This window comes from Carcharhinus amblyrhynchos, chromosome 1, assembly GCF_965287045.1.
Source record: "Carcharhinus amblyrhynchos chromosome 1, sCarAmb.v2.hapA, whole genome shotgun sequence".
In the NCBI taxonomy this organism is placed as follows: domain Eukaryota; kingdom Metazoa; phylum Chordata; class Chondrichthyes; order Carcharhiniformes; family Carcharhinidae; genus Carcharhinus; species Carcharhinus amblyrhynchos.
The window spans coordinates 28,710,558-28,730,191 of record NC_137324.1 but is presented as its reverse complement, the minus strand read 5'-3'; the positions used below and the strand labels follow the sequence as shown (position 1 = coordinate 28,730,191).

The 19,634-nt window shown below is 41.3% G+C and overlaps 1 protein-coding gene and 1 long non-coding RNA gene across 4 annotated transcripts in view; one reads left to right on the top strand and one right to left on the bottom strand.

Moving 5' to 3' along the window:
- Positions 1-19,634, top strand: part of LOC145352659 (uncharacterized) — a 57,488-nt gene that overhangs the window by 20,666 nt on the left and 17,188 nt on the right. Inside the window, exon 2 of the long non-coding RNA XR_013888571.1 lies at positions 5,132-5,224. This is a non-coding gene — a long non-coding RNA (uncharacterized LOC145352659). The remainder of the gene's footprint in view (positions 1-5,131; positions 5,225-19,634) is intronic.
- Positions 881-19,634, bottom strand: part of nsd2 (nuclear receptor binding SET domain protein 2) — a 127,512-nt gene continuing 108,758 nt past the window's right edge. For all 3 annotated transcript variants that reach the window (XM_080202545.1, XM_080202733.1, XM_080202639.1), the window contains exons 20-23: positions 18,976-19,117; positions 17,924-18,030; positions 13,423-13,624; positions 881-4,599 (exon numbers count right to left, since the gene is read on the bottom strand). In XM_080202545.1, coding sequence (XP_080058671.1) covers positions 4,313-4,599; positions 13,423-13,624; positions 17,924-18,030; positions 18,976-19,117 — 738 coding nt within the window. In that variant the 3' untranslated portion in view covers positions 881-4,312. The remainder of the gene's footprint in view (positions 4,600-13,422; positions 13,625-17,923; positions 18,031-18,975; positions 19,118-19,634) is intronic.

The following is a 19,634-nucleotide window of genomic DNA, read 5'->3' as shown; positions in this document are numbered from 1 at the left end:
CAGCAGGCCACATGGTCTTATTAAGTCTGTTCTGCATCATTCAGTATGATCATACCTGATCTTTGATTTCAACTCTACTTTCCCGGCCATCCCCCCCATATTCTTTGATTGTCTGGGAGACCAAATATTCTCAGCTGAAATTCTATTCAATAATAGATCACCACCAATCTCTGGGGTAGAGAATTCCAAAGATACAAAATCCTTTTAGTGAAGAGATTGCTTCTAATCTCCATCCTAAACGATCAGCCCATAATCTTGAGACTGTGGTCATCATAGACAACCCTCTCATTCCTGGATCCAATCCAGTGAAACTTTGCTGCACTGTCTTCAATGCCAATATATCTTTCCTTAAAATTAAGAGACCAAAACTGTGCTGTATTCCAGGTGTGATCTTACCAAGTCTTGCACAGTCAAAGCAATATTTATTTATGTACTCCAACCTCCCTGCAATAAAGCTCAACATGACGTTCATCTTCCTAATGTTAACATACTGAAGTTCCTCTGAAAAATCAATATCTACAAATTTCATACTTCACACAAACGACTGTTTTTCCATTCTTACAACCAAACTGAATAACCTCAGACTTCCTTACATTATATTTCATTTGTTCACTCAATCTGTCCATATTTGTTCATCCTTCTCACAGCTTACATTCCCATTTAACTCTGCACATTCAGCAAACTTAGTCTCTGCCTCCTTACCCAAATCATGTGTAAGTCTGTAAATAGCTGAGGCTGTAGTGAGGATCATTGCCAACCTGAAAAATGTCCCAATAATCCCCACTCTTTGCTTCCTATTCATTAGCCAATCTTCTGTCCATGATCAATCCACAAACCTTTACCTTGTGTAATAACTTATCAAATATTTTTTGGAAACTCATCTCATTTTCTGTACATCTTCCCGAAACCTATTGCCAACCTCATTGTTTACAGTTTTGTTTCAATATTGGCAGAAATATGTCCATATACCCAAGCCATTTATGATTAAAAAAAAAATCAGTGATCCTAACACCAGCCTCTGAGGGACACCAAATCACACCTTCATGGTTGAGTTTGTTCTCAGCCACAAAAGTTAACTGACATTTAAATGATGGGCTGCAATTCTAGGTAAGCAAGTCTTTTAATACAAAACTTCAAAAAATAAAATCTTGTTGAGGTGCACAGTGAAAAAAAGCATACAGCAGCTTCAGTATGTTATGTCCCATAAGATCATAAACTCAAGACACACAATTGTTGCCTGGTTGTTGCTTAGGTTTAAACATGTACAAACCAGTTAGAGAAATTATACTATATATTCAAGCTTAACTGAGTCAAATGAAGTTCAAATAAAATCCCATTAGTACCAATTCTGCAAATCTAATTTTCACAACAGTTTCAACACTGAGTTAAGATTAAATGTGTTAAAGGAGGTGGAATTGGTCTGTGCAATAGCATGGTCAGAGCTTTTTATTTTTACACTGGCTGATTACTTGAACACTTCTTGTGGCATAGTCAATAGCTAATTTCACCTGCAAAACCTTTTATGGTGGAAATTTGTCTGCGCACATCTTCAGATTAAGGATCCGCATTGCACAAGCAGTAAGGATCACAAACTGGGATTCCTATTTTCAGAGAAATTTTACTTAGCAGCTGAGAATCCTTCTGTTCATTGCTTCCTAATTTGTATGAAAGAATCTAACAACAGATATCAGGCTCAATTTACTTATCTAGCAGACCTGATATCTGTTTAGATCTAATGTCTGAAAGTGGTTGCCATTATCAGACCGTGTGTCCGTTTTATATCAGCTTTGGTTCGTAAGATTTTTGTGAAAGTCCTTTCCTAGTCAAATTTAACTACAATTGCTTTTAGACTGAACTCAGTCAGAAACCATTTTTCAATCCTGAGAAAACCATATTGGTAGTTACTTGGGCATCAATACGATTTAGCTCATACAAATTTTCCATTCATTATGAAGAGAGAGAAATTTAGTTATGTTTGTCACATCAACTTCACATATCTAAACTGTTAAGACATTGGACATCAGACCTGATGTGGTCATTGACAATCAATGAGTATCTGATAAGTAGTATGTTTCCAGAGTCAGGTTAGGTTTGCTTTCTAAACCTAATGTCGCCAGTTGCAAAAAATATGGTAGCCTGGCCAAGATAGGAGGACACTTGGGCTTGAAGACCAGCTGAAGCTAGGTTTGACTGTACAACAGGAACCACTGGGATGCTTCCATTTCAAAACTACCTGCAATCATATTGGCATCAATTCACTTACAACAACTGGAGTCAAAAAAATTGAAGTGCTCTTCCCATGCATCTTATTCAATCTGCCCTCAACCAGTATCTTCAGAACTCAAAACTATTTTCAGTTCAGGTTGCTGCTTTATACCTTTAGGGATAAATTCTAAACACTATTTCTTTCAGCTGGCTACTTGCACGCAGCAGTCTTCCATGGTTCTCCAATCATTAACTATTGTCCATTTGTACTGCAAGTATAAACATTTTTTTAAGAGCGCAATTAAAACTAACTAACTATGTGGTCAGACTGTTACAAGTGTACAAAATAGTTAAACATGAGGTACCTCTCACAATCATCCTGGAAAGAAAAGCACCATCCTGAGTATTTCCACAGGGGTGGAAAATGAAACGCATCAGGTTGTTGGCTGAAAAGTGCATAATGGAATTAAGTCCAAAAGCCAGTTATTTTTATGACTACTTTTGGACTGGCTTGCTGCCTTAAAAAACTGCACCAGCGGTCATGATGGAAACAGAACAATTTCACCAATTAGGACTAAAACAATTTAAAAAAATCTAAATATATGGCAGAAGGACAATTCGACCTTTGAATGTTGTATTGCATTACTCTTCTTCCTGACAGCGTAGGCAGACATTGTAGAAGGGAGAAGTTATGTTCCCTAACACAACATATTTGTGTGAACCAGCAGTAGTGAATCTTCAGTTCTGGCTTTGGAAACTGAGATTGTGTGCTCGGTGAATCTGAGTTACAAGTAACCCAAACTTCATCCAGTAAACTCAAATATTTTTTTCTTTTTACAAAACAGCACACACACATCTAAGCAATACAACATGACAGCAAGTGGGAAATAGTGTACCCAGTCAGTGAGATATAAATGCATTCATCATCATTCAGTGATGGAACACATTTTGTTTTTATCTCACAAGCCTATGAATTTCACTAGTCATTCCTAAAGGAATTCTCAAAGTGGCAGCCCCAGCTGTCAAATGAAGACACAGGCAATGCTGTTGGCAATATTCAAACAAAATATGATTAAAAACTTCTGCCAACAAACCAATTTGTTTACATGTGTTATAAACAATGTCAATAAACCTGGAAGATCTCCTGTGGACTGACCACTCTTGGACCTCAGCTAGAGCTACAAAAGTGGTATGGGAATATATGGAGTACAAAAAGTTAAAACTAGAGACTGAACTCTATGAGCAGTGCTTTGAGCAAAGCAGAATTAAAGGATACATCTCTGATCTATAAACAGTTGGCGTCTTTCTCATAGGATATTGCAAAGACAGAAGTTTAAAAAGCTCCTGGAACCTCCAAAGGATGAATCAAAAAAAACAAAAACTAGAAGAAACACATACAAGAATCTAAAACATTTCAATTAAGGTGAACATGGTTCACAGTTCAGTACATATCTGACTAAACAGAACTTGTATTTGCTGTGTTTAAATAAAACTTGCCTGACCAGAATTTTTCCAGTAAAAGACCCACAATTGCTGCATTTACTGGCTACAGTAATACAGTTTCAATCCCTGCGGTCACACACTTAAACAATTCAAACAGCCCTGAAGAGAAGGTATTTTAAAACACTGAACAAGTGATTATCTATGCACTGCAATAAAGACCAGCAGAGTTACAAAAGATACTGAACTATTAATGTAAACTACACTAACGCATACAAACACAATGAAGAGCAACTAATAGTGTCATTTCTTTCAGTATCATATTTCTAACACTTTTAATGATTGATAAATGCTATTAATTTCTATCCCAATTTATATTTTGGTCTTTTAAATCTACCTCCCATTTTCAATATTTCATAGGAGGGATATTTTCAACAAAGATTCCCAGTGTTAATATAATGCTGTGTAGTTTTTCTGTCCGGTTACTGTGAGTTCTGTATCCACAGTCCTGAGTTATCAGTGCAGATGCAGTTGAGAACTGCTGGAGATGGCTCAGCTGAATCAAGAATGCCTTTCCCTGCAAACAGTTCTTGCATTGCAAGTTGTGAGGAGCGTCTCTGGTAGTAATTATCAAATCAACATCAATTCCCACTACAGTTCAAGTAATTCACTGTGCTTTTCCAACTGGCATATGATTGCTGGTTTTGGGATTCTTGGACTCTAACTTCACTGTCTCATTCAGGGAAGGATTGGTCTCTGGGTTTTTGCATCGTTCCAGAGGTTCTGCCATGTTGCAGTGGTCATGTTCGCAGCAGCAAGCACGTCCATCAATTGTGGACCTGAACATTGTTCCTTCCTCGTGATCCTTGCAGAAAGAGTTGGGGCAGAATTGACAAAAAACAACAGAGGGTTTTCCACAGACATCACAGTGGTGCCATGGGCACTCCCATTTTCCTGAAACAATAGTAAAATATAAATTAGTGATGGTGCAAAAGAGAACAAGTTTATATATATTTTTGTTTAGATAAGTCTAGTATACGTGGATATCCGTTCTGCTCCATAGATCACTTCAAAACAAAAATCACACATTTATTGCAGCGTGAAATTCATTTTTCCTATTCACAAAGATTTTGATGTAATTTGAGGAAACAAAACTTTTTTTTACAACATTATAAAATTAGGATATAGGAAATAGGACAAAAACACGCTGCTAATCAATGCAGCAGAAAAATATATTGTCACTGATACAAAACAGAATTTTTTCATAACTTTAACAGAAGCTGTTAGCCAGACATAAGACAAGAAGTTTAAACATGTAGACAGACCTGTATCAGGAGGACAAGCACAGAGGAAAGACATAAGCAACATACCTTTATCAGGCAAACAGAGTTAACGAGGGGAAAAAATGGCTTTGGTTACAAATAAGATGCAAGCCTTCAAGGATGAAAGGACAATAAAACATTGCATTTCTGTGTTATTTATCCAGAAATATGAAGGAGATCCTGGAGGAAATATGCAAAGTGTGCACAATCATCAGGAATTGCTAGACATCAGAAAGGCCCGAATGGACTGAAAACTGGTCAGTGATGTCCATATTTAAAAAGGAAAATAACTAAGGCTCAGACCACAGAAACATTAGCGTTCAACTTTACATAAAACAATGGAATTGGTCCAGTGTAAAGTTGAAGACTGTTTAATAAGTCAGTAAACTATAATAAAGGATGGATACAGCGAAGGGAAGATCCCATTTGACCAGCCCTCTTGAATTACTTGTGAATGTGACATGCAAGTGAACCTTTGCACATTTCAAAAATATTGTACCCTAAGGCACCGAACAAAATTTCACATGGAGGGTGCAAAGTGGTGCGCTTTTGGACAATTTCTTGGCTGTGTTAAGAAATAGGATAGAAAACAACATGCATTTGTTCAAGTTGTGTCTGTTGCATTGGGAGGGCTGGAAATTACTGTTTGGGTGTCCGAAGGCACTGGATCTTAAGACCAATGCTATTACTGATAAAGGTCAATGACTTGGAATTAGAAATCCAATGTAAATTAGTTACAATTGCAGTTGATACTAAATTGGGAGGGCAGTAGAGCTGGAGAAAACATTTCACAAAATACAGTCTTCTTGGGTAATCCCTTGAGTTGAGGATGACTTGCTGCCACACTAAAAATTAGTAATCAGGTGACCGAGGAGTCTAATATGAGACCTCCATCTCAGATGGGGTAGATGGTGGCTGGAGAAGTGGGGGGTGGGTGGATGCCCTGGTTCTCATGCATTAATTTCACTGTCGATGCTTGGCTTCAGTTTGCCCTTGGTGACAAAACTCGGTGTTCAGCTCCTTCCCAGGCGCTTTTCCTCCACTTCAGGCAGTCATGGGTCAGGAATTCCTAGGTGTTGGTGGGAATGTTGCACTCGAGGAGGGTTGAGGATGTCCTTTAAGTGTTTCCTGTGCCTACCTGAGGCTTGCTAGCCATGTCAAAGCTCCAAAAAAAAAACACTTGTTTCAGGCACGTGGACAATGTGGCCTGTTCAGCAGCTCTGATCGAAAATAGTCAATGCTTCAGTGCTAACCAGAGTGAGAACACGGACACTTGTGTGCCTATCCTATTTGCGAGATCTTGTGCAGGTAGCACCGGTGATGCTTCTCCAGGGTTTTGAGTTGCCTGTGGTGCATAGTCCATGTCTGAGTCATATAGAAGGATGAGTATTAATAATGCTTTATAGACCATGAGCTTGGTGCTGTGTCTAAAGGTCCTGGTATTCAAATACTGTCTTCCTCAGGCAACCAAAGGCTGGGCTGGCACACTGAAGGGGGTGTTGAATTTTGCTGTCTGTATTGGTTGACAGTGGGCTCCAAAGTATGGAAAGTGGCCATACTGTCCAAAGCGTCATCGTGGATTTTGTTAACGGGGGCAGGGGGAATGGGACACTGCTGTGTAGTGGGGGCAGGTTGACACACGGATGTTTAGTCTAAGGCCTATGCTCTCATACACCTTGGTGAAGTGTTGCCAATGGCTTGGAGCTCAGCCTCCATGTGTACATAGGTGCAAGTGTTGTCTGCATACTGTAGTTCAATGACAGGGGATGGGATGATCTTGGATCCAGCCTGCAGGTGGCAGAAGTTAAACAGATTCCTATTTGTTCTGTAGTTTAGCTCCAATCTAGTGGAGAACTTGCTGAGGGCAAGATGGAGCATTATAGTAAGGAAGATTGAGAAGAGCATCTGTGCAATGGCCTAGCCTTATTTGATCCAGCTGGACAACAGTACACACTGGCAGACAACGGCAGATGAAATTTAACAAGTGTGAAATTACTGTCTGGGAAGAGAAAACATGGAAGAAACATGTCCTCCACGAAGCATGTTGAAACAGCTGAGAATGAAGTTGAAGAAGACCTAAGAATCTTGACAGACTCAGTGCTCAACACGTCCAAATAATGCAGAACAGCAAACAATTTCAAAGAATGTTGAAATTTCCAGACAAACAGTGGAATACTAGGCAAAGGAAGTAATGGTCAAACTGCACAGTGATCGTGAAAGGAAGTCCCACGCCTTGAATAAAATGTCCTTTTCTAATTTTTGGGAGACAAGTAAAGTATTCAAATGATGAAAGCAATGTGGAGTACAGTCACACGACTCATCCCTAGTAAGATCATAAGAAATATGAACAGGAGGAATCAGCTATTCCATCTATCTTTTTATGGTTTCCTTTCCTTTACCGTCACTTTTAATGACTTGTGCATTTGTACAACAGAGACCTGGGTTTGATTCCCAGCTTGGGCCACTGTCTGTGTGGAGTTTGTATATTCTCCTCATGTCTGCGTGGGTTTCCTCTGGGTGCTCCAGTTTCCTCCCAAAGATGTGCGGGTTAGGTTGATTGGCCATGCTAAAAAAAGAATTGCCCCTTGGTGTCCTGGGATGTGTAGGTATGTAGGGATTGTGGTCGGTGCAGACTCGATGGGCCGAATGGCCTCTTTCTGCGCTATAATTTCTGCATTTATAAGATCATAAAAAATATGATCCAGTTTCCACTGCTCTCAGTGGGAGAGAATGCCAAAGACCAATGACCCTATGAGAATTGAAATTCCTTTTCAATGCTCTAAAACTAAAGGATTTCCCATTTAAAACTGTGCCCCCAGTACTGGATTCCCCAATGAGAGGAAGATAAAACATCCACATTGTCAAATCCCCTGAGAATCTTATCTGTTTCAATAAGATAACCTCTCATTCTTCTAAATTTCAGTAAGTCTAGGGCTGAGCTGTTCAAACTTTCCTCATAAAATTCAGGAATGAACCTTCTTGGAATTGCTTCCAATACAAGGACACCCCAACAGTTCACAGTATTCTGGGATGTGGTCTCAGCAACAGCTTCAGAAAGACTTCCCCTACTCCATTTTCCTTGCAATAAAGGCTAACATTCAGTTTGTATTCCTAATTACTGTACCTGCATGCTACCCTTTTGGTACCCTTGTAGGCACCTAGGTTGCTCTGTACTGCAGCATTCTACAGTTTCTCCTTTTAAAGGATATTCCGCTTCTCTATTATGCCTGCCAAAGTGGACAAGCGCAAATTTTCCAACATTATACTTTACCCACCAAATATTTGGGCATTACTTAAATTATCTATAGTCCCTTTTGCAGAATCTGTTTCCTCCTCAACTTGCTTTCCTGCCAATTTCTATCATTGGCAAATCTGGTTACAATACAGTCAGTCCCCTTCATCCAAGTCATTAATATAGATTGTAAACTGATGGGGCTATAACCTAACCCGCACATCTTTGGGAGGAACCCGGAGCACCCAGAGGAAACCCACGCAGACATGAGGAGGATGTACAAACTCCACACAGACAGTGGCCCAAGCTGGGAATCAAACCCAGGTCTCTGTTGTACAAATGGACAAGTCATTAAAATTATAAGGCTATAAGAAACAACAAAATGAAATTAATTGGATAGATCTTTCACAGCAGCGTAAATAACCTCTTTGAGCACTGTAAGATTGCGTAGTTTTCGGACCCAAGTGAATGCTGAAATCAGGACTAGGGGTTTGGGGGCTGGAGCGTAGTGCTCCCAAGATTATTCTGGGTGGATGATCTTTCTCATCCTGACTTATCATCTGAACTCTTGTCTTCACTTAAAATGCCAGAATAATTTGTACTGACAACACACAAGACTCATTTATTCGCTCTCATTTACTGAGGGGAAAAAAAGTAGCATACATCAAATTGAAAAAAATAATGTGCAATGGGAATTCCATTTATCCAGAGTAACCTTGTAGTTACTCGATTTTCTTTTAGAATTTAACTGTTCATGGTAAGTATGGATGGTGAAAGTGGTAGGGATTGAACGATCTGAGACAGTATGTATCTTATTAAGATTCCTAAAATAAAGGGTACGTTTCTATATTAGTTAGTCTGTAGTGCTGCACTAGCTAGTGATGTAGCAACCTAAAAAGTGGAGGATTATTCATCCTCAGCGGAATTCTTTTGTTTTTCATCCTTTCACTAATATTTTTGAGTGAAATTATTCTCATTACTTCCAATACCTGCCTCCATCTCAATACATCCCACTGTCAAGCACAGGCGACAAAACATTTTGCTATAATTCCTGGTTTGCCACGTCAGGACATTTTTGGCCATTCTTTCTAAATAAGAACATAAGAAATAGGAGCAGGAGTAGGCCATCTAGCCCTTCGAGCCTGCCCCGCCATTCAATAAGATCATGGCTGATCTGTTGTGGCTCAGTTCCACTTTCCCGCCCTCTCCCCATAACCCTTAATCCCCTCTCTTATCAAGAACCCATCAACCCGCTTCTTAAAAATATTTAGCAAGGCAGCCTCCACCACTTCAACGGGCAGAGAATTCCAGAGATTCACCACCCTTTGAGTGAAGAAGTTCCTCCTCAACTCCGTTCTAAACCGCCTCCCCTTTATCTTGAGGCTGTGCCCCCTAGTCCTACTGTCTTTTTTGAGCGGGAAGAGTCTCTCCACCTCTATCCTATCCAACCCATTCATCATCTTATACGTCTCAATGAGATCTCCCCTCATTCTTCTAAACTCTAACGAGTACAAGCCTAGTTTATTCAGCCTCTCCTCATAGCTCAATCCCCTCAACTCCGGTATCAGCCTAGTAAACCTCCTCTGCACTCCCTCCAGGGCCAAAATATCCTTGCGCAGGTGCGGCGCCCAAAACTGCACACAGTACTCCAGCTGCGGCCTCACCAATGCCCTATACAGCTGCAGCAAGACCTCCCTACTTTTATATTCAATCCCCCTCGCTATGAAGGCCAGCATCCCATTCGCCTTCCTGACCACCTGCTGCACCTGCAAGCTGGGTTTTTGCGACTCATGCACAAGGACCCCGAGGTCCCTCTGCACCGTCGCCTGCTGCAGTTTTTTGCCACGTAAGTAATAGTCCTTCCTACCATTCTTCCTACCAAAGTGGACCACCTCACACTTGCCAACATTAAATTCCATTTGCCATTTCCTGGCCCATTCGCCCAGCCTATCTAGATCCTTCTGCAGACTCTCCACACCCTCCGCACAATTTGCCTTTCCCCCAATCTTGGTGTCATCAGCAAATTTCGACACCCTGCACTCGGTTCCCTCCTCCAGATCATCTATATAAATGGTAAATAGCTGAGGCCCCAGCACCGACCCCTGGGGCACGCCACTAGTCACCAACCGCCAATCCGAATAGCACCCATTGACCCCCACTCTCTGCCTCCTATTTGACAACCAATCCTCTATCCACGCTAACACCCTACCCCCAACTCCATGTCCCCTGACCTTCTGCAATAACCTCTTGTGAGGTACCTTGTCAAACGCCTTCTGAAAATCCAGAAAGACCACATCCACCGGCTCTCCTCTATCCACAGCCCTAGACACATCCTCATAGAACTCCAGTAAATTTGTCAGACACGACTTCCCTTTAACACTCCGCTGACTTGAATGAAACTCAAAATATAATTAGCTACAGTTAAGAACAAACTCTTGAGTGAACAAAGGATGAAGTGGGGCAGAATGGCCCGAGTCCATAATATTGACTAGTTCACTCTTGAGCTCCAACATCCCCTTATCTTTAGATCTGCTAATTCCCCGCCTCCCAAGTAGCCCCTTGCATTTACCATGGCTAATCCACCTAACCTACACATCTATGGACACCAAGGGGCTACTGAACATGGCCAATCCACAGAACCTGTACATCGTTGGACTGAAGAGGGAAACCAGAGCACGTGGAGGAAACCCGTACAGACACGGAGAGAACGTGCAAACTCCACAGTCACCCAAAGCTGGAATCACACTCAGCTTCTAGTGCTGAGAGGCATCAGTGCTAACTAGTGTGTCACCCTGCTGCCCTTTTTAAATTAAAAGGATCATAGGAATTTGATCTGCCCATACACCATTTTTGTCAGAAAGCTTCCTAATGTTTTTGGGGTCCAATTTCACATCATTGATCACTGAAATGGCTGCAATTGTCCCACATCCAATGGATCAGATCAAAGTTCTACAAATGCTTCATGCCTGGCCATAAATAGAAGTGGGCGAAAACAACTGTCAGAAGGAAGAAAACAGCAGCAAAGGTCAAAACCAGAAACAATTAACTAAACTTGATGGATCCAATGCTCCTGCCACAACATGTACCCCATCATACTCAGCACTTGCCCCATCATACAGGGTACTGTGAACCAGTCTGACAAAGCTCACCACACTCAGTTGAATGCAACAATATGCATCACTAGAACCCTACATTCAACAGCCCACCCCCTCGCAAACATCACTCTCCCACAAATTCATCAACTGACGAAAACCCACAAGCTGACTGAAACCATGTTTCATCTGACATACCACGCCATGGTGACCTCTTCAACTTACTGCCTACCTGTCATCTCAACACTTCATATGGAGCAACATTCCTGAGCAAGATCTACAAGCAAACATCCTTTGGATCAAGGAACAGGAAACATGAGAAGTCATAAACAAGCTCTTTGTGACAAACCCCACTTGCTGCTGAATGGCAGGCTCTGACCTGCCACAGCAAGTGGTCATTGCTAAGCAGGTTCAGGGTAGGCCATGGCACCTGTACAGCCAACATCCACTGCACAAGTCTTTGCACAAACTAATTATCCACTTAGTGACAGAAACAATGCTGCATGTTACCTCAGAACATCCTCTTTATAGACTGGGTGGTGGACTACTCACCTTAAACTGAGCAAACGAGGCAGCTATTTCTGGCCTCAGGAGTTTCCATTCACCAAGTTAAATAATAAGAGGAGGAAAATAAATCTTCAATGTCGGCAGTGCCTAGCAGGAGTGCAAATGACAAGACAGAAAATCTTCTAAACATCTTCAACCAGAAGTACCAAGCGAATGATTCATCTTGGCCTCCTCTGGAAGGTGAAATTGAGGGCAGTTTTCAGCCAGTGCGATTTACACCATGTGATATCAAAAATTGGCTGAGGGTACTGGAAATTGCAATGGCTGTGGGTCCCATCTAGCTATAGTGTTGTGCTCAAAAGCTAGCCACACCACTAGCTAAGCTGTTCCAGTACAGTGATGAGTTGAAAGTGTCTGCCCTTGGCATCAAGTTTAAACAAGTGTGGCCTCAAGCAGTCCTAGAAAAACTGAAATTGTTGGGATTTGAGGAAACTCCACTGGTTGGAGTCGCATCTTGCACAAAAGATGATGCTGGTTGCTGTTGGAGGATTATTTCAGCTCAAAAATGCAGGAATTTCTTAGAGTCCTCAACTAAGCCATCTTCAGTTGTTTCAATGACCTTCCCTCCATCATGAGTTCAGAAGTAGGATTGCACAGTATGCAGTCCCATTTGCAATTCCTCAGACAATACATGCGGCAAGAACTTGGCAACATTTAGGCTTGGGCTGACAGATAGCAAATAACATCTGCAGGCACACAAGGGCCAGGAAATGACCATCTCAAACAAAAAAAAACCACCTCCTGTGGCATTCAATCACTTTTACCATTGAATACACCACCATCAGCATCACTGCTCAGCCACATAAAAAAATAAATACTCTGGTTGCAAGAACAGATCAGAGGCTGGGTTTTTTAGAGTGAATGATTCATCTTTTGACTTCCCAAAACATTTCCGCCAAATACAAAGCAAAGTGTGATGGAATACTCTCCACTTGCCCAGACAAGTGGAGCTCAAACACCATTCATGAAGCTGGGCTCCATGCAAGACAAAGCTATCCACTTGACTGGTGCTCATTCATGAATTTAACCATTCATTCTCTGCACTAATGGAACACCACAGCTTCAATGTGTACCATCTCCAAAATGCAACTTGTCAAGCTTCTCCACATCTTGAACACCCGAAACCTCGGTCACCTAGAACATGGGCAGTAGGTGCACGGAAACTCCATCATCTAAAATCACTCATCATTCTGAATTGCAAATATATCCTGGTTTCTTCAGTGTTGTTGCATCAAAATTATGGAAATTCCACCTCCCCCCCCCTTTAACAATCGATGGGTGTACTTTTACCAGATGGCCTCTAGGGGATTGAGAAAGCAGCTCACCACCACTTTCTGAAGAGCAATTACGAATGGGCAATAAAAGCTGCCCTTGCCAGCAGGTTCCACATCCTGTGAATGAATACAAATGTTTAGCTTCCTCATCTAAGTTTTTGTGAACTCACTACTTCATCTCTCTAAAAGTAGGAAATAAACATCTCTCAAACAGATAATTTTCTGAGAAGAGATAACATTGCATAGAGAGGAGTCTTCAAAACAGTGCAATTCTCAAGAGTTTCAGTTACCAAATGGAGGCTTTGTAAGACTGAGGCAGGATAGGTGATATGACTTTGAACAAATTTTTCTGTCACATAGTACAAGTTCTCCGCCATCTCTGCAGCGGAAGCATTCATCCTCATGCTCTTTTTTCCCTTCACCCTTTGATTTGCGTTTTCGCATTTTCTTTTTCCCCCTTTTTCCTTTGTCATCTGAACCATTGCTTGCATTCTGTGAAATTAAAAATAATGTTTAAATTAGATTTGTGGATTTGATAAAAAAGATTACAGCAAGAAAACACCAATTGCAAAGTACTAGCACAGTGTCATAATGGTTCTTATGACTGGTATAGTGATAGTTTTGTCAATTAGCATCTCATCACTTACCCGTCATCAAGAGTACATTTCCGCCAATAGTTGTGCTGCATCAGTAAGTACTACATTTAAAAAAAATTACTTATGCAAGAAAACAAATACGGTTATTGCAGAAGGTCAGGGGACATGGAGTTGGGGGTAGGGCGTTAGCGTGGATAGAGGATTGGTTGTCAAATAGGAGGCAGAGAGTGGGGGTCAATGGGTGCTATTCGGATTGGCGGTTGGTGACTAGTGGGGTGCCCCAGGGGTCGGTGCTGGGGCCTCAGCTATTTACCATTTATATAGATGATCTGGAGGGAACCGAGTGTATGGTGTCGAAATTTGCTGATGACACCAAGATTGGGGGAAAGGCAAATTGTGTGGAGGGTGTGGAGAGTCTGCAGAAGGATCTAGATAGGCTGGGCGAATGGGCCAGGAAATGGCAAATGGAATTTAATGTTGGCAAGTGTGAGGTGGTCCACTTTGGTAGGAAGGACTATTACTTATGTGGCGAAAAACTGCAGCAGGCGACGGTGCAGAGGGACCTCGGGGTCCTTGTGCATGAGTCGCAAAAACCCAACTTGCAGGTGCAGCAGGTGGTCAGGAAGGCGAATGGGATGCTGGCCTTCATAGCGAGGGGGATTGAATATAAAAGTAGGGAGGTCTTGCTGCAGCTGTATAGGGCATTGGTGAGGCCGCAGCTGGAGTACTGTGTGCAGTTTTGGGCGCCGCACCTGCGCAAGGATATTTTGGCCTTGGAGGGAGTGCAGAGGAGGTTTACTAGGCTGATACCGGAGTTGAGGGGTTTGAGCTATGAGGAGAGGCTGAATAAACTAGGCTTGTACTCGTTAGAGTTTAGAAGAATGAGGGGAGATCTCATTGAGATGTATAAGATGATGAATGAGATGGATAGGATAGAGGTGGAGAGACTCTTCCCGTTCAAAAAAGACAGTAGGACTAGGGGGCACAGCCTCAAGATAAAGGGGAGGCGGTTTAGAACGGAGTTGAGGAGGAACTTCTTCACTCAAAGGGTGGTGAATCTCTGGAATTCTCTGCCCGTTGAAGTGGTGGAGGCTGCCTTGCTAAATATTTTTAAGAAGCGGGTTGATGGGTTTTTGATAAGAGAGGGGATTAAGGGTTATGGGGAAAGGGCGGGAAAGTGGAACTGAGCCACGACAGATCAGCCATGATCTTATTGAATGGCGGGGCAGGCTCGAAGGGCTAGATGGCCTACTCCTGCTCCTATTTCTTATGTTCTTATGTTCAAATAGAGGTAACAAGGGCTGATGTGCCTTGCTTCTATTGTCCACTTTATGAGCATTTCACTTTAACAGGTAAGCCTGGATCCTGTAATTTTTCTTCTAACCTTTACCTCATTACGTTTCTACAAATCCTTGATTCAATAAATTTACCTGGATTTTACAAGAATTGGATGACAAAAATTTAAGAACAAAGAAAATTACAGCACAGGAACAGGCCCTTCAGCCCTCCAAGCTTGAACCAACCACGCTGCCTGTCTGAACTAAAACGTCCTACCCTTCCAGGGACTGTATCCCTCCATTCCCATCCTACTCATGTATTTATCAGGACACCCCTTAAAAATCACTATTGTATCTGCTTCCACTACCTCCCCCGGCAGTGAGTTCCAGGCACCCACAATCCTCTTGTGGCCTTTTTAACAATTAGTTTGCAAACACAAATGGGAGCCAAAATCTTTTGGGATGGATAGGACCCATGTTCTCAGCTGCTATTATAAACATTGAGTGCTTTAACTTAAACATTGGCATTTGGAAAATCCAGAATAAAATGAAACTGATTAGGTTTCTCAAATGGTTCTATGCAGCACGAAAGAACTGTCAATGAATCGTACTTGCAGGTGTATAAAAGAAAGGGGAATGGAGATATATGTAATATTCATAGATTGCAGCACACAACTGCAGGGCTTCACAAGCAAGATGGTGAAGCCATAAATGTTTCTTCAGCTGTGAGTACTGCATTATTGCGGACTCAAGATTGAGGCCCGAGAACTTTCAATGGACATTAAATGGAGAGATATGCAAATAAGGCAATTAAAATTAAGTCTCAATTTTTCATTATCTTATCGCTTCCATATAGATACATTTCTATAATTTATTTAAAATTGAGACAAATGATATTCAAAGTCAAACTAAAACAGCATTATCAAAACCAGAGGAAAATAATGTCCAAATCAAATACTACACTGATTAGAAGCCAGTGTTTTTTACATCATCATATTGAATAACTGACTTAAGCAAATAAATTCCTTTTATAACTAGCATGGAAACAGTTTTTGACATTTCTGTACAAACTGGTTTGCTGTTTAAGAACTGAACCCTGGAGGGGAGGTGAGAGTGGCTGTCCTTAACATCAAGGCAGCATCAAAGAGCCGGAGAAGAACACTCTCCATTGGTTGGAGTGATACCTAGCACAATGGAATATGGTTATTGGAGGTCAATCATCTCAATCCAGGACACCATTGTGGGAGTCACTCAGGATAGTGTCCTAGCCTTCAACCATCTTCAGCTGCTTTGTCAATGACCTTCCTCCATCACGAGGTTAGAAATGGGAATACACACTGATAAAATACATAATATTCAATACCATTCACAACTGGAGTCATGCCCAAATGCAGCAAGACCTGGACAATATCAAGGCTTCGCCTGACAAGTGGCAAGTAATACTCACACCACACAAGTGCCAGGAAATGACCATCTTCAACAAGACAGTCTCCAACATCTCCCCATGATATTCAATGGTATTACCATCGCTGATTTTCTCCACTATCAACATCATGGGAGGTTACTATTGATCAAGAACTGAACTGGACTAGCCATATAAATAATGTAGCTACATGAACAGGTCACAGCAGCAAGTAACTCACCTCCTGGCACCTCAAAGCCTGTCCAACATCTACAGGGTATAAATGGAGTACTTTCAACTTCCTGGATGAACACAGCTCCAACAACGCTCAAGAAGCTTGACATGGTAGCACAGTGGTTAGCATTGCTGCCGCACAGTGCTGGGGACCTAGCATCCTCTCCTTTGTGGATTTCCTCTGGGCGCTCTGATTTCCTCCCATGGTCCAAAGATGTGCAGGTTAGGTCGACTGGCCATGCTAAATTGACCCTAATGTCAGGGGGATTAGCAGGGTAAATACATAGAGTTATGGGAAAGGGCTTGGGTGGGATTGTGGTTAGTGCAGACTCGATGGGCTGAATGGCCTTCTCCTGTACTATAGGGATTCCAAGACACCCAGGAGAAAGCAACTCATCTGATTGAACCTGTCCTCCTGCTCCCCTCCACAAACAAGTATTCATTGCCTCTGCTACCAACACAGTGGCAGCAGCGTACCAGCTACAAGAACCCATCAAAGCATCTTCTAAAGCACAACCAATACCATCTACAAGGACAAGGTCAGGAGACACATGGGAACAGCACTGCTCCTTGGAAGGAAGTTCCCCTACAAGCCATTCACCATCCTGACTTGGAAATATGTCACCATTCCTTCACTGTTGCTGGGTCAAAATCATGGAACACCACCTCTAACATCACCATGCACGTACCCAGATATTAGGCTACAACTGCAAACCCAGCCAGTAACACCCACATCCCATGTATGGTTAAAAGCAAATGAATTGCCCACTTTATGCTGCATATATTCCCAATCTCCTTTTTGATCTCTACTGCTCACAAGTGCAATAGCTTTCAGCTGCTCAGTTAGTAGTAATCCATTCCCCCAAGTGAGAAACCAGGTAAATATTTCCATTTGGTAGATGTGGAATTTTGATAGGAAGAATAAGGGGGCCACGTGCTACTTGAGATAAGGGAACCCAAATGGTGAAGAACAAAAGGATTTTGGGGTACACAAACATAAATCAGTAGAGTATGTAGATTATATGGTAGTTGCAAATCTATAACCTACTGCTGTATGAAAAATTGTTGGAATTCCCAAAGCTTTGGCAATTCATGAAGCAACACCTTGATAAATCATACACTATTAAATGAATCTAACTGATAAAATGCACAGTAATTTTGTTTTAAGAAGCAGGCAATTTCATTCAATGCTTGTGGGCTTATACAAGCAAAATCAGAACTCAAACAATATTTTCCTTCTTGATTACATAGGCTTATTTCTGGATGCAATAATTAATCGTACCTTGGGTCTGACCCCCAGGAATCCACTGCAATTTGGTGCACCACACCTGCAGATAGTCTTCTCATTGCCAAGACAGTCCAGATTATAGTTAAAGGTGAGCTCAGTCCCTATGGGTTAAAAACAATCATTACACAGATGCTTCTTCCTCTTTAACAATTACTAACATTGTGCTACCAACAATGCAAATAAGATAAAGGATTTTCTTCATCAATTATTGGATTTCTTTCAAAGAAATCCCAAGCATCAGGAACTGAATAGACAACTTGAAATTTCTGCTCATCGGCAATAAAACCCATTTTTCAAATGGTGTATCCTATTGCCGTCAACACAACAGATGTGACACCATCACTCAACTAGCCCAAACCACACAGAAGAAGAGATAACTGATTTAGTCAAGTTTAGCCGCCTATAAGGTAGAGAAGCAAAGGGATCTAGGGTTGCAGGTACACAAATCGCTAAACGCAATGGTGCAGATTAATAAAACAATAGAAAAAGCAAACCAAACATTGGGGTCCATTTCTAATGGGACTGAACTGAGAAGCAGAGAATTTATGTTAAACATGTATTGAGGCTTGGTCTCTGGTCTCCATATTATGAAAAGGATATTGGAGGCTTAGAGGAGATGCAAAAGGAAGTCTAACAATCATTCCAGAAATTAGAGATTATACTCATAGAAGACTGAACAGTGAGATCTTATTTCCAGAGAGAAAAAATTGAGGTCTTCAAGACTATGGTGGGATTTTCTAACAAATGTAGAGAAGTTATTTCCACTTGTGGGAGACATCAAAACTAGGGGTCATAAATACATTATAGCTAATAAATCCCACAGGTAACTCAGGAGAAGCTATCACAAGGAGTAGCTGAGGCAAATAGCACAAAGACCATTTAAAGGCAAGTGAGATAAACACAAGGAAAAAAGGAAAAATGATTCACAAGAATGATGGAAGGAAACACATATGGGACATAAATACCACAATAACTAGATTGTACCCAATGGCCCCAAGGTTACAGAGGCCAATATTATTTTGAAAATTTCTTCACTTCCCCCTTACCTGTTGGGATGTCACAGAGAGAAAACAACCCAACTCGAGTGTCCCCATTCACCGTCCATTTCTGTGTTTCACAATTGGGTTGGCAACTGTGGTTCATAAAGCGACAATAATTCCCTTTAGGTCCAGCATCAATTATTCGATCCTGAAATAGATAACCATTACATTCAAAGCTGGTAGGATCTTTAAATATCTGTAGATATACTTGACAGCAAGTGTTCGCTGATAGACGAACTGTGACAAAATAAAAAAGGACAGTATGCAATGGTATGTTCTTGAGTCACAAGCTACATGAAGAAACATGCAATAGTATAAATAGGCTGGATCCAATCAAATACAAATATATTAATATAGGACAAACATATATGGAAATATTTTCAAAGCAGTGCAATTATCCAGCCCAATATTCTTCTTACCAATAATGGCAGTGTCAAATTTATCCCACATCATCATGTTTTAACCTGGTCAGTTATTGGAATAAATTTATTCCAGAATCATGAACCTCTTTGGCTAAGGACCAAAAGAGATCACAGTTAAGTACATCAACTCTATTTACAAACTGTTGACCCAGACCTCTTGATACCCTTACCTAATCAAAGACTGATCTGTGTTGAACATTTTTAATGGACCCAGCAAAGCTTTTTGGGTTGAGGCTTTAACAT